General features: G+C 39.0%; 1 protein-coding gene across 2 annotated transcripts in view; it reads left to right on the top strand.

Moving 5' to 3' along the window:
• Window positions 1–3,368: 3,368 nt before the first annotated feature.
• Window positions 3,369–16,280, top strand: part of LOC131250837 (hexokinase-3-like) — a 31,471-nt gene continuing 18,559 nt past the window's right edge. Inside the window, exons 1-3 of one of the 2 annotated variants that reach the window (XM_058251184.1) lie at window positions 3,369–3,889; window positions 5,792–5,942; window positions 6,169–6,348. In XM_058251184.1, coding sequence (XP_058107167.1) covers window positions 3,615–3,889; window positions 5,792–5,942; window positions 6,169–6,348 — 606 coding nt within the window. In that variant the 5' untranslated portion in view covers window positions 3,369–3,614. The remainder of the gene's footprint in view (window positions 3,890–5,791; window positions 5,943–6,168; window positions 6,349–16,280) is intronic. The other variant, XM_058251183.1, reaches the window with a different exon arrangement.

Below are 16,280 nucleotides of genomic sequence, written 5' to 3'. Positions count from 1 at the left end.
GTTCGATTCGATGTACACCCCTATTTATAAATTATAAATCGCATGGTTAGAATCATCAAACGAAAGTGTTATTTAAAGTCAAAAGCTGTTAATATATATATATATATATATATATATATATATATATATATATATATATATATATATATATATATATATATATATATATATATATATTCACAATGGCCCACTGAAATGTTTATTTGCTTACCATCCACACTATTCACGGGTCGTGAGGACCAGAGGGATGTTTAGGATTATTCAATTGATATAAAATTTACACCATGGTTATCTCATGGATGTTTAAGAGTGTTGGAAAAGTTATTAAAATGATTTCAAAGTTCTTGAAGAGGCTTGAAATTTAAAAAGAAGGCATAATAATTTTATCAAATAAGGCAGTTTTAATGGTTGGATTTTAGTTTAAAGTTAAACTTTTCTAATTTAATGACAATAAGTCTTCTAATGCTTTAATAGCAATATAACTTATAGTTCTTCTAGCTGGATTTAGCTCATTTGAATATTTTCGTTGATTAATGTAAATGATCTATTAGGCTTAGCACACATTTCTTATTCTCTCCCAAAATTTTATTGATTGAATGATCTAATTAATAATAGATATGGGACTATCTTATATAGCCATTCAATTCCCAAGTTATGGATGAAATGACTATGATCACATGGCAAAAGTGATTCTTTATGATCATATGTTAGCTGTGATAGATAGATCAATGTGAACAGTGCTAGATTTAGCACACATTTCTTAGTCTCTATAAAAATATCATTAATTTAATTATCTAATTAATTATTGATCTGCGACTATCTTACATAGCCATTCTATTCCTAAGTTATGGATGAAATGACTATGATCCCATGACAAAAGTGATTCTTTATAATCATAAGTCATTTGCGATAGCCGCGATAGCCCTAACAAATATATGGATTATAATGGTTACTAAACCTAATTTTTTATAAACAATCTTGACCATCCATATTAAAAACTATTGGTTAATGGTTAGGATTTAAAAATCAATATTGATTGATGAATTGGATTGAATTAGATTGTCCAAAGTAGACTAATACAACTGGGAATATTAGCAGCACCAAGGCATTTCTAAGCAATTATTTTCAAATTTATTGAGAACTTGTTTGTTCTACAAATTTATTTTGGCACCGTAAAGGAAATTTACCAAAATAAATGTCTACCAAGATATGTTGGAATTGTCGGTCAAATGTAAATATATTAAAGAGATAATTATTTTGTAATTATTGTACTTTTTATGTATTTATTGTTGGAATTTTGAATTCAAATACTAACGGCAATGTATTTTTGATAGCTACGTGACATAAAGTAATATAAAACACTCATCTTTATGAATTTAGGGCCTGCTTGGTTTTCTAGCCCAAGTGTAATTATGCTGTAAATGAGTAATCATTATTTATCAATGTATTTACCTTCATCTACCTTCATCTTTCCCAATGCTGACTTGACTGGTTACTTTTTAAGCACTCAAATCGAGGAATTTGTAAAATAAATATGGGGCTCACCATGATGTGTGTTCCTTATCCACACTGCCCATTCATTATGCCAAATGAATTTAAGGCATGAGCCCAAAAATTAGGCAAATCTAAAGGTCAAGTAGACCACACCACACGAAATTATGAGAATTAAATGTCTACCATTAAAAACATGTTGAGGCCCTTAGAAATTTTAGATCAAGCTTATATTTATATTTTTCACTTATTCATATCCATGTGACCCTATGAATGGGTTAGATGGTGAATAAACCTCAACGTGGGCCCAATAAAAGAATCAACTTTCAACGGTGGACAAATTAAGTCCATTATTTCCTTTCATGTGCCTTAAAATATTCCAATAAAAATATACATTATGGTGGGGCCCACGAATTTAAGTCAACATTTTTGGATCGATTTCTCAAGTGAAATTACTCACTCATTTTCAAACAGGTGAAAGAATGTAATAATTACTTTTATACAGTGATTTACAGTAATTTACATATATTAGGGAAAACCAAACAGGCCCTTACCATAAATGTGAGAATGTAGAGTTGATAAAAAGACAAGTAATTTACAATCATCAAACATTTTCTTTATATAATGCCAATAAAAAATCTTTTTATTTCTATTTTGAATTTGCTATTATTCAATCTCTTCAGGCTTTGAAGATTCTATGCTTATCTTAATACCTTCAATGAGTTAGATGGATTAGACGTGTTGTTTTTTTTATTAAGATTGCTATTTTTAGCAAGTATAGAACTATAAGCTTGTATAACTTTCTCTAACGGGGAACAACACTTAGGTGGGCTACACCAAAGAGGACTCTTGGGATGCTGCTGTTTTGTTTTTCATTTCATCATATGGAGACTCATCTCATGAACGGATTGGACTAACCTTATAAACTTCAAAGTGGGCCAGAAAGGTCGGCATGGTGGGCTGTCCCATGCCCACTGTTCTAAATGGTGTTGCCCAAATGAGTTTCGGATCAGCTAGATTTCTAAATGTGTAATCTAACATGAGCTGGCCTAACAAATGGACGGATCTGATGCCAGAAACACATTACAGTGGGCCCCACAGAGCTTTTCTGGCACGGGCTCTCTACAACACAGTTGTAGGTAAATCGCGTCCTTCCGAGTGATAACCCAAGGTAAAACAGTAAAGGGGTAACCCGCAGAAGCACCCCAAATTATACTTCGTTTCCTAACCCGAACCAGCACGACTCCCAAGAATCCAAAAATCAACGCTTGCAGTTCATTCCTCACCACTATGGCAAGTTGATGGTAGATAGCGTGATACCATCACTGTAATTCTTGCAACGGGGGGCCATCAATATCCATACTCCCGCGGACTACTAAACCATCACCAAAGAGTAAAAATGCCCAGCATGAAGGCATTGCAGGAAGTGAGATTGAAAATGCGATTTGCAGCTCCACTCATCAGGTGGGCCATATTTCTAGGTTGATCCCGCATCGAATATGCGACTACACAGAAAATCAGACTGCTCCACTCAACAGGTGGGCCTTATTTCTACGTTGATTTTAAACCGATGGTGATTTTTTGTAACAATTCATTGTTATGTAATCCACCCAAACTTATGAAAATGATCTCTATTCGTCAGATTATTATCATGAACGGTTTGGATGTCTTACACGTGAGTAGGTTCCCACACGCGCCGAGAATCGCGATTGGAATCTCTCTTCGTGCGAATCACCCATCCATTAATCCACCAAACCAACGCAACCGACACAAGTCAAATGCCATTAACTCCCCATAAACAAGAAACACTAAGTCATTTCCTAGATTTCCCAGGGGCAAATCCGTCATTCCATCTTCAAATAAGTATCCCCTGTTTCGCTTTCCAACACTACTAAGACCAGCGAACGCAGCTTCCAACACCTCTCCGCTCCGTTTCTCTCTTCCTTTCTCTATTCTCCATTTCTCCTCCCCATTTCATCGAACAGTTCGTCTGCGTCTGGTTTCCCGCCCCCTAAACACTCCGTCTTCCGCCATTTCCTTTTGATCTGATAGGAGAGGAGGAGGTAGGGAGGGTGGAAAATCTCTTTTTCTTGCTTTGATGGCTTGACTGGAAGGGTAAAGAAATGGTGGGGAAGGTGGCTTTTGGGCTCTCGGTGAGCTGCGCAGTCTTGTCTTGCACGATCGCTGCGATTCTGGTTAGCCGGCGGGCGAAGAGTCGGCGCAAGTGGAACCGCGTGGTGGACGTTTTGAGGGAATTCGAGGACGGGTGCTCGACATCGATAGGGAGGTTGAGGCAGGTGGTTGATGCGATGGCGGTGGAGATGCATGCTGGGCTGGCGTCGGAAGGCGGGAGCAAGCTCAAGATGCTGCTCACCTTTGTCGATAAACTCCCAAATGGGTATATAATGAAAATTTTCTTGCTTTTGTGATTTGTGATGTTCTCTTTTTGTTGTTTTTTTGTATTGTCTCTGATGATTGTTTAGTTTTGTATTGATTTCTGGGCTTTTGTTGTTTCTTCTCTGTGATTTTTGTGTTTCTTGAGAGAAAGTATTGCTGGGTTTTTGGGATTATTTTCTTTTGCTTGATGGATTGGATGACTGATATACGTATGTGTATGCACTTTCCTTTTGATTTTTCTTTTTTTCAAAATTTTAGATTTTGACTTTTCTGTTTGGTTTTATTGGATGCGGCGTTGTTGGTTTTTCTTTTTTATTTATTTTTATTTTATTTTTATAATCTTAAAGATGTGCTATTATGATCATTTTTAAGTCTTGTATTTGGTTTTGGTATGAAAAAGATGATGCAGAAACTGGGTTGGATGAACACATGAGGGATTTGGTTTCTTTAGTGTTGATGGTTAGGTCTGGTAGGTCTTACTTTATTTAATTTATATTTTTGGGATGGTGTGTTTGTTTCTTAATTTTATTTATTGATTTTGAAAATCTTATTTTGTGGTTTTTATTTCTTTTCAGAAAGCTTTGCACATTATTATTGTTATTGTTATTATTATTATTATGATTATTTTGTTGCTGTTTGTTTTTAAATGTACGGATTAAAATGATAAAGAAGCTATAGGGGGATGGTGGGTCTGTTGTGAGGTGAGTGGAGTTACTCACGAATTTATGTAGATTGGTCAGATTTGGAGATACATTCCTTTTCCTTTTTACCATCCTTTTCTTTTGGGTGCTTGACAGCTTATCTTGTGAGGTATAAAAGAGATTCCTTTGGGCCATTAATGAGGAGACATACAAATGAATGATTGAACATTTGCTTGGTCCAATTATCTTTACGTGTGACGACCACTTCTGGTGATCCAGTTTGTTCATTTGATGAGACCCATAGTGGATGGGAGTGGGTGTCGCAACAAAAATCTCCCTCGTTGGATGATCCTAACCTTTTGTCTGGGGCACTGTTAAATTTGAGCCATTGGTTGCAATTGACTGTTTTCTTTGGATGGCTAGGATCACCTAATAGGGGAGATATTAGGGCATGGCCCATTCCTTGATGGGGTCATTGGTTGTTGGTCAGCTTAGGTTACTAACCCAGGAACAACTGTATCAATGCCAGTCAATCACATATCATTTTGTTTGATTGAACCTCCCACAAGACCTCATTAGAGAAATTTACTGCACCTTGTGTTGGGTGATATCATGATAGTGATCTGTTGGTTTTTTGGGGTCAATTTTAGCTGTATCAATGCCAGTCAATCACGTGTCATTTTGTTTGATTGAATCTCCCATAAGACCTCGTTGGAGAAATGTACTGCACCTTGTGTTGGGTGATATCATGATAGTGATCAGTTGAAATTTTTTTTTTGGTCAATTTTAGTTGTATCAATGCCAGTCAATCACATATCCTGTTTGACCGAACCTCCCACAAGACCTCATTAGAGGAATTTACTGCACCTTGTGTTGGATGATATCATGATAGCAATCAGTTGGTTTTTTGGGTCAATTTTATGCAAATGCAATGTTTGACCTGCTTTTTTTTTTTTTTTTAAAAATAAAAATAAATTATTGTTTCTTGATATGGAAAAGACTAAAGAGAAGCTAAATATTTATGAATCCAAAACTTGCTTGTCCTGAAGGTTAATTGTAATTTGGGGTTGAGTATTATGCTGGTTTGTATTTGTTTTCGTTAAGGAGAGCTGGGTTTTGGATTTTGCTAGATGTGGGTGGCTACTTTTCTTGCCTCTCTTGGGTGTTAGAGTGGTGGTTGTGGCCAACTGTATTATTTTTGCATGATGGTAATGATCTGGAATGCTTGTCTATTTATTTTGGTGTTTCTGATGTGCTCTTAGGAATGAAAAGGGAATTTTTTATGCGCTCGATCTGGGAGGCACTAACTTCAGAGTCTTGCGTGTTCAACTTGGAGGTCAAAGTTCAACCATCTTGGGACACCAAGTTGAACACCAACCCATTCCCCAACATTTGATGACCAGCACAAGTGAGGTATCTGACCTGTTCTCTTTCTAGCTTTTGTTCTGCTTGGTTGACCTTATTTGATTAGGTCTTTCTTTTGGCGTCAGTAGCATATGCCACTTGGCGTTTGTGCTTACTTAGACTATTGCATTCTTTGCAATAGTTGATTTTTTTTTTCTATGATCTGTTTTCGTGCCTTTCAGATTTCGGAACAATTGCTGTTGACTTTCTTCTTCTTCTTCTTCTTCTTTTGTAGGAACTATTCGATTTCATTGCCTCGAAGTTAGAACAATTTGTGGAAGGAGAAGGCAATGGTTTTGAGCTCACACAAGACAAGAGGGAGCTTGGATTTACATTCTCTTTTCCTGTGAGACAAACATCTGTTTCATCAGGTAATCTTATCAAGTGGACGAAGGGATTTGCAATTGAAGACATGGTAAGTCATGAGTTAGGTTCTATTCATGAACAATCCATTAAAGTTGTACTTTTTCAAACGTCTTTTAAGCTCTTTAAAGGGCTCCCACAAAGTTTTTGGTGCTTATGCTTTTTGGTAATTTTGTCCATTGTTTGCTATATCACTAATAATAATATTTTGTATTTTATGGTGTAGAGTCTATTGTTTTTGAGAGGCTAATGGATATATTCCATTTCTAGAACTTAGTTACGGCCAATACTTATGTCATTATTTCTTTTCAATTTTTAAGTTACTTTGCAGAATTGTTTACTTCATGGTTTATCCAAAAGTTACCTCGGAGGCGGGTAGCTCTAGTATGTAGTACACTGGAGTTTGGCTTATTTGGGTCACTCCAATACAACTACTTAGTATGTATGAATCCTCTTACATACTTATTAAAACACATAAAATATTGTATCGAGCATGTTGTTTTTGTTATTTTTATCATTGCATGCACAATTATTTTATATGATTACTAGTGCATAATTCGAAGTATAAATGTGTAGATCATCATCATATGGTCTTGGCCTTCTCCAAGCTATTTGGATTTGGTTTTAAATATCTATATACTAATATGAGTATACGACCATAGTTTTGGTTCGCAAAAAATAGTTATAGGCATCATGAATGACCTATGAACTTGGTCAAAAGATTGGTATTGAAAAACATAGGTGTAGTAGTGATATGGGTGATATTTCGACAAGTGCTGGGAGGAGTGATATCAGAAATCCAATGAGCTTTTGTGGCAGGAAGGCAAATTCTAGACAGTGCCCTCATAGCACATGAGTGCATAGATTATAGATTTAAATAGATGGTTCTAGTGGTTGTTTGCAAGTTGGACGTTGAGAAGGCTTATAACCATGTGGAGCGGGAATTCCATGACTACATGCTGGGAAGACTAGGATGTGCTCTCAAGTGGAGAAGGTGGATCCAGTTACGTGTTAGGTCGCTTTCATTTTAAGTGCTTGTGAGCGGATCCCCGAAAGGGTTCTTTGGGCTGTCTAAAGGGCTTCGTCAAGGGGAACCGCTCTCTCCCTATCTTTTATTGGTGATAGTGAAAGCCTTCAGTTGAATGTTATCCAAAGGTCAAGAGGCTAATCGCGTCAGGGTATTCAGGGTTTATAACTTGTCTTTCTCGACATTGCATCTCCAGTTTGCTGACGACACGATAATATTATGCGATGCTAATCCCTTGGCAGTTTCTAATCTTCGCAAAATTGCACCGTGTTTCGAGGTGGTCTATAGGTTGAAGGTAAATGTGGGAAAGAGCGAGATGCCGGGGATTCATCTCACTGCTGAGGAGATTGGGAATCTTGCTTCTACATTTGGATGCAGGATTGAATCCTTTTTGATTGCTTATTTGGGGCTTCATTTATGCATCGGGAAGCCTCCTAACCATCCATCGGATAGGGTAATTGAACGTGTTGAAGGAAAGTTGTCCAAGTGGAAAAGTCGGAACCTCTCATTGGGCGGTCATTTGACACTTATAAAACTGCCTTCTCTAATATGCCAACGTATTTTGTCCTTATTCAAATGCCCTCAATCTATCTAGGAAAGATTAGACAAAGCTTAGAAGAAACTTTCTTTGGAAGGGTTTGGATGATAGAAACAAGTTTCATCGTTTGAGATGGGAGGAGGTTTGCAAGCCCCAATCTCAAGGTGGTGCAGGAATTCATAATTTGTCCATCATGAACTTGGCCCTTATCGACAAATTGTTATAGAGATGTGGGATGGAAGATGATCACTTATGGCGTAAGATCATAGCTAGTCAGTATGGTTTGAAAGAAGGGGGATGGGAGGTGAAGGCGTCTTTGTTGTATTGGGCCTCTCATATATGGAAATTAATTTCATCCTTGAAAATCAACTTTAAGGATGGTATTTCCTTTGCTATTGGGAATGGTACGCAAATCTGATTTTGGAAGGACTCTTGGTGCGGTGGACACCCTTTGGAACGAGATTTCCCTTGCCTGGCTAGCCTTGCAATTTTAGAGGATATGAAGATGGTTGATTGCTTTTCTTACATTGGATATACTACGATTTGGATGCCCCCTTGCAGGATTAATTTCTCAAATAGCAAAACTGAACATCTCCTCTCCTTCCTTGTGCGCATTGGTTTTGTGGTTCCTGTGGAAGAGTCTGACTCGATGGTGTGGTCTAATAATCACAACTCAGGTCGGTTTACAGTTTTCCCCTTTTACGAGATGCTCTGCCCTGCAACACCATCTATATTGGGGACTTATTGCTTTTCACTTTTGGTCATATGGAGCTCCTGCCAGGGTGACAACCTTTACTTGGTGGGGAGAATGAGTGTTGACGATTGATAATTTGCAAAAGCGAGGGATGCCCATTTCGAACATATGCTGCCTGTGTAATCGGGATGTTAAATCCATTGACCACCTCTTCATTTTTTGTCCTTTTAACCTATTATGTTTGGCAACACTTCTTGGCCTGATTTAGTATTTCTTGGGTTATGCTGGGATCAATGTGCGCTCTCTTATGGGCTTCGCATGGGGGAGATATGGTTAGGAAGGCTAGGTTTGTTTGACAGCTTTCCTTGCCAGCAATTTGGTGGGCTATTTGGGGAAAAGGACTAGACGTCGCTTTCGTAATACTTCCACCTCTTGTGAAGCAGTGATAGCCTTTGATGCATTTTCTATTTTCGAATGGGCATCAACCCTAAATGTTGAGCAGTATTTGATCAAATTAGTCCTAGGAATGTAATTCCTAGGGTTTCCCTTGTATTCTTTTCCCGTCTTGGTTCCAAGCGGGCCTTTAATAAAATCCCATTAATCTTCCAAAAAATACAAAAACCTCATTTAACTTGGTCTTTCATAAACAATTGAATTTGAGGACTTAAAGATGATTAGATTTAAATGCGGTGATGTCTTCGAAAGGTGAAGATTTACCTTGTTTACTTTTGAGTGGTCAACAAAATGAAGATGCTAGATGATGCGATGATATAGGTGAGGTTGAATATTTAGCAAATCATGGCTTTGAGCCGCCACATGATTCCCCAAGCCGTTCATCATCATCATCCAAGCCTCATCCCAATTCATTGTGGTTGGCTACATGAATCCAGTTTTGCCATTTCACTTTATTAAGGGCCATACCTTCAATTAGACCATAGGTCATCAAATATTTTCATACTACCTCCATACATGTCCTTTTAAGCCTTCTCTTATGGTCTTAGAGCCTTCAACTTGTACCATCTTACTCCTAACCGGCGTAATTCTTGGTCTTTGTTTCACATGACCACATCATCTAAGTCGAATTTTTATGAATGCATTCATTTCTAATTCTATCCTTCCTCGTTTGGCTGAATGCATTCATTTCTAATTCTATCCTTCCTCGTCTGGCTTAATGCATTCATTTCTAATTCCATCCTCATCTGACTGCTCATCCATCTCAACGTCCCCATTTCAGCGACACTCATCTTATGGGCATGCTGTTGCGTAGTTATCTTATGAAATTTCCCTTTCGGTTTGAGTGGTACACAATAATCACATAACACTCCAGAGGCACAACTCCAATTTATTCCACCCAGCTTGAATTTTATGGGAAACATTTTTGTTAATCTCTCCATTCTCATGAATTATTGACCAAGGTATCGAAAGTTGGCCATTTTGGTAAAAAAATTCAGTCTCCATTCTCCTCAAGCTTTCCTTTCGAAAAGGGGGAAAAAAGACTACTCAAGCCTCACTAGCTGTTTCGTAGGCAAATTTCACACGTAAGAACCTAGCTAATGGGATTTCTCTATCTATTAACATTTAGTTTTATCATCAAACAATTATAGTATTGGCTCAAAGCTAGTAAGGTTAGGGTTTACGAAGAAGAAGAAGAATAGACGAATAGTGGAGATGGATCATACCTCTGATGCAGGACAATTAACGACTTTCTCTAAAAGCTCGAATTGATAGAGCATGGCAAATTAATCCCTGTATCTCATAGCCCAGGCCACGAATCCATCGGTTAGGTCATCGGACGAATCCTCCTCGTGGGCCCCAAATCCATGGGCTCCGCCTCACATGAGCTACTCGCCTCACATGGGCTCCAAATCCATGGGTTCTGCGAGCCACCCACCTCGAGTGTGCCCCTACGCCCAATAGGCCACCCCACTCGAGCCCGGTGTGAAAATGCCCCTGCATTAATCACCCTCAGTGAGGAGTCTTGAACACGAGACCTCCTGCTCTGATACCAATTCGATGCAGGACAATTAACCACTTTCTTTAAAAGCTCGAACTGATAGAGCATGTCGAATTAATCCCTATATCTCATTGCGCAGGCCCCAAATTCATGGGTTAGGTCAGGTTATTGGCCGAACCCTCCTCGTGGGCCCCAAATCCATGGGCTTCACCTCACACCAGCCACCCGCCTCACACGGCCCCCAAATCCATGGGTTCTGCGGGCTGCCCACCTCAAGTGTGCCCTTGCATCCCACGGGCCACCTCACTCGAGCCCAGTGTGAAAATGCCCCCACATTAACCTCATAATGCCAGATAGTGTTAAAGGAGACCTCGTTGGCAAGATCCTCAACAAATTAAAAAAGAATGGGTTCTTCTCAAAGGTTTCCAGCATGAGGATGAAGCGATTTTTTTAATTTATAAAGTAAGTATTGTAAAGATTTGTCCTCAAAGATTGTTGAATTGGTTGATTACATTATATTAGGTCTCGTGGTCGCTATGTTATGGGAATGTAAGAATGTTGTTGGGATGGGTTGCAAGATCATCAGAACCAACAATTTGTTGGGTTTTGTGCTTGAAGCTGTTTGTGGAGGTTTTGCAGTTGAGATTTGGAGGAGTGTCATTCGCAGGAGCAATTTTAATGCAACTATAAGAGCAGAGAAACCAATTACAATAATATGAATGCACGTACTAATATTTGAAGCTCCAAAAGTCTCAAGAAAATCACATGTTGCAATTTATTTTATTTTTATTTACAGTGGACAACCCCCTTAACCCACTTATCACTTAATGAGGTTACAATTAGGAAAACCACACCATTGATGTGGCTTACTAGCTTAGAATCATTCTTTTTGAGTGCACCTTTTTATAATGTGAGTCTTTATTTGTTCCTCTTCCTTGACCTCGGAGTTTATACAATTAGTAATAACAAAGGTGTTCCATAACGGTAATCGTGGTCGTAATGGCCACTGCCGTTACCATTATGATACGGATCGTTATGGCCATTTTTATTTTTTGAAAAACCTGTTTTGAGATCGTTACGGGGCCATTACAGTCCTTTATGGGTCCGTTACGAGGCCGTTAAATGCAGGTTTTTCTATAACAACTGTTATGGCCGTTTACGCCCCGTAACGCGTAATGGTTATGACCGTTATGTAATTGTTTTTGTTTATGGTAATAACCTTTGATAGTTTACGCCTTCGTGTTATAAGATCACAAGCTTAGAATCACACCATTGTGACACAAAGCTTTTTGGAATTGAACTAACCGTTGACTGCTCTTCCTTGACCTCAAATTCATCATCGTTGATCACAATCACATTTAACATGCTGAACGAAGCCAACAAATCTTCCACTTTGTCTTTCAAATTCTCTCTAAGGATAATGTTCAGAGATAGGTTGCCCTTGGTGTAACTTGTATACTCCACCATAATGTGTCTTTCTTTCACCAACCTTTATTGTCTTACGAAATCTGACTGTGAGGGGATAGTTATCAAGCTATACATCTTCCCCCAAAAGGGTGGATTGTCTTCAGAGAAAACTCGAAGCCTTCTATTAGAATATTCCCCCATGGTTTTAAGCAATCTCCTATCCCTACTACATCCTCCCATATCTTGGACGCTTGAGTTCTTTACAAAATACATGGGTCCCACCACCCCCTATTTGCTATACCATATTTCTCAAAAATAACTTTATGCCACAAGGCATCTCTTTCCTTACCAGAGTGCCATCACCACTTACTCTGCAAACTTTTGTTCTCTACCTTGATTATGCCACTGCCTAAAGCCCTTGCTTCCTTAGTTTTTGAATTTCCTCTCATTTCACCAAATGGAGGATCTTCTCCTTCATCTTGCTCAGTGTTCGAAATATCGGTATTGCACTATGTATCGCACCCTTGGGATACAGATACGTATCGGTTATCGCATGGGATATATCGTTTGTATCGCATAATTTATCGCACTTTTTGGGAAAAATGGGGAAACATTGGGAAAATGGTTGAATTTTTTAATGAAACTTTGGGGATTGTTAAAAAAGCCCTTAATACACACTTTTAAATCATAACATCGCAAAAAAAAAAATGCATATAATAAGTTTCCTTTGTATAGGGTCCCAAGCTATGCGATGTATAACTGAACTAATGCAACTAAAATAATATTTTATCTATCCGTCGAGATTGGATGGAGCCAAAATCAGATAGATCCACCACTCAGATGGGCCACACCACATGGAACAATGGGAATTGATGCCAACAATAGGTTTGTAATTAGGGGCCACCATGATGTGGACCTTCAATCAAAGCCGTTAATTAGGTGTAACTCACTAAAATAAAGAGAATGTACAAAATTCATCCCGATAAAAAGAAACTCTGGTGGGCCTCACAGTGTGAATTTATCAATTTGAAGCAGTTTTACATTCCTCCCATTGGTGTGGCCTACAAAAGTTTTTTAATCAGGCAGCTTTTGTATGTACGGATCACCGGATGAACGGTGGATTTTACATTTACAGCATGTCGGATGGAAAATAAATGACAAGGTGGACCTTGAAGTGATGTCACCAAGTTCTGTAGGGCCCACCATGATGTGTGTTGTATCCACACCGTCCATCCATTTGGAGATATCATTTTAGGCCATGAGAAAAAGAATGCGTCAGATCCAAAGCTCTAGTGGACCCCACCACAGAAAATAGTGGAGAGAGTGACGCCCACCATTAAAAAATTCTAAGGGCTACAAAAGTTTTCGATCAAGCTGAAATTTGTTTTTTTTCCCTTCTTTCATGTCTGTCTTAACTTATAAACAAGTTGGATCTCAGATAAACATCATAGTGGACCTTAGGAAGGTTTCAATGGTGGGCGTCCCTCTCCCCACTGTTTTCTGTGGTGGTGTGCATTCTAGATTTGAATTTGACTCATTCTTTGTCTCATGCCTTAAAATGATATAGCCAAATGTATGGACAGTGTAGATACAACACATACATCATAGTGGGCTCCACAGAACTTGGTGCGTCACTTCAGTAGCTAGTTTGGCTATGCAACCTGTCTATATCTTCCGCGTCCTATGGCGCAGGGAGACGGATTGGCTACTCCCCCTGACACCGGCCCCATGACTGGTGGTCGGTGCTCTATGGGCCCCACCATAATGTATTTGTTTCATCCATTCCGTTCATCCATTTTTAGGGATCATTTTAGGATTGATACAAAAAATTATAGGGATATAAATCGCAGGTGGACCACACCACAGGAAAACAATAATGATTGGATATCCACCATTAAAATCCTCCTAAGGCCCACTGTACTGTTTATTTGACATCCAATCTGTTGATTTGGTCCTAAAGACTCAAATGAAGGGAAAAAATAAATATCAGGTTGATCCAAAGCCTTTATGGCTCCCAAAACGTTTTTAATGGTCAACGTTCATTCAACACTGTTTCGTGTAATGTGGTCCACTTGAGTTGTGGATGTGGTTCAATTTTGGGCTCAACACCTAAAATGATCAGTAAAAACGGATGGACGACGTGGATAAACCACGTGCAATCACAGTGGGCCCAACAGAGTTTACTCAGTATGATAAGAGCATAGTGAGTAACTCAGTACGCAATCCCATACAGAACGCCCGTCATTGACGGGGCACAAGCGACGTCACCAAGTCATGTGGGTCCCACCATGATGTATTTTTTGTATCCACACCGTCCATACATTTGAAGAGATCATTTTATGGCATGAGCCTAAAATGGGTTAGATCGAGAGCTCGAGTGGGGACCCCACCACAGAAAACAGTGGAGAGAGTGACGCCCACCGTGATTTATGTATTTTATTCGATCCGTCCATCTATGATTTATGTATGGTGGTTGACTCTCAGGAGTTTCAACACCGGGTCAAGGGTTCGAGTACCCATAGGTGGTGAAATTCCACTACGGTGTGAGTGTGTGCGTGCGTGCGTAAAAAATAAAAAAAAATGATTTATGTAGGGTCCACCATGATTTATGTATTTTATCCGATCTGTCGATCCATTTGACCAGATAATTTTAGGGCTTTAGCCAAAAAATAAAGCATATACAATGTTCAAATGGGCCACATCGTAGAAAACAGTTTAATTGAACATCTACCGTTGAAAATTTCTTGAGGGCCACGGAAGTCTTAGATGAATGGATCAAGCTTATATTTGTATTTTCCCTTCATCCACGTCTGTATGATCTTATTAACGGTTTGGATGACCAATAAACATCACTGCAGGGCTGAGAAAGGTTTCAACGGTGGAAATCAGTATCACCACTGTTTCCTGTGGTATGATAATAGATTTTTCTAAAATTTGGGATCAACCCCGTAAATTAGATGGGAAAATGGATGGACGGCGTGGATAGACCACATACATTAAAGGTGGGCCCAAGTGAGTTTACTAAGTATGATAAGAGCATACTGAGTAACGCACTATGCAACCGATCCGTTTTTTACCCCCATCCGTGCCCTCTCTTTCACTTTTCCTCTCCTTCACGCACGCAAGGGTTACGTCCCCTTAAATCTCGTTCCGGAAGGAAGGGTTCCTCGATCCGGCTTGATTCCTCGTCGGAATCTCTGAGAAATCCCCACAGACACGCTCCAATCAGCGAAGAAAGAGGGAAGTTGAAGAAAATGGCGAGAAAAATCATCTAAGAAAGAGGGAAAATTGTACTTACCTGTCGAATGGCCCACCTCCGATCACCGCTATAGCCAGGTACTCTATGATTTCTGTTCTTTTTTTGTTCTAATTCATTTTTTTTTTTTGATTCTCCACAACCCGGATCTTATTTTGAGTGCGTTTGTCAATGTCCGACAATAATCGAGGAGGAAATCGCGCGATATCGACGATATATTGTGTGATATCGACGATATATCGGCCGATATCTAGATTTTGGGTTTTTTTTTTTTTTTTTTTTTGGTGTATCTTCTGGGAGTTATCGCGAGGTTTCGTCTCGCAGGGGTGCGATAACGATAATATCGGCCGATAGGATCGATATTTCGAACACTGATCTTGCTCGCGTTTTTTGGCCGTTTATACTTGATTAAATTTTGAGAGATGCTTCCCGCGCCCACACTCGAATATGTTACCTCTTTGCTTCATATTTCATGCAACTATACCCTTTTTCTATTAGGTCTTTTTAGAAAGGGATCTTTTGGATGCCTGCAAAATCACTAGTTTAAAGGGTCTATAGGTAAACGCTTTACTGGTAGGTGTGTGAGTGACAATATTTGTCTGTAAAGTGTTTAGAAGTTCTAAACACTTTATAGTTAAACTCCCTCTTTCCTCAGTTGTTTTTCTTTCTTTCTTTCATTTTATTTATTTATTTATTTATTTTTTATATATAAAAAAAGGGAAAAAAAATCTATGTTTTAGATTGTAAGAAGTCTTTACACCCAAGAAGACATTCTACATATTGAAGCACAATAATAGCTGATACACAAGCATGGTGTGTGGGGCCCATTTTGTTTATCCATTGATACTCTCCTATGAGCCAAAAAAATAGGCCAATTGATCATTGGGTGGGCCACATGATGGGTAATAGTTGGGATGGGACGCCTTCCATTAAAAACCTTTCAAATTTTATGTGGTGCCCATTGTGATAGGCGAAGGGCATACAGTGTTCAGAGTATCTGCATTGTTACATGTAGAGCTGGGCGCATCTGACCCGATCCGGTGGATTCGACCCAATCAGACCCGATCCGATCCGTTCCGATCCGAACCGACGGCCTGGATCGGTGCGA

This window comes from Magnolia sinica, chromosome 7 (assembly GCF_029962835.1).
Source record: "Magnolia sinica isolate HGM2019 chromosome 7, MsV1, whole genome shotgun sequence".
NCBI classification, from domain to species: domain Eukaryota; kingdom Viridiplantae; phylum Streptophyta; class Magnoliopsida; order Magnoliales; family Magnoliaceae; genus Magnolia; species Magnolia sinica.
The sequence above is the reverse complement of the archived record's forward strand: the minus strand, read 5'-3'. Positions and strand labels throughout refer to the sequence as shown.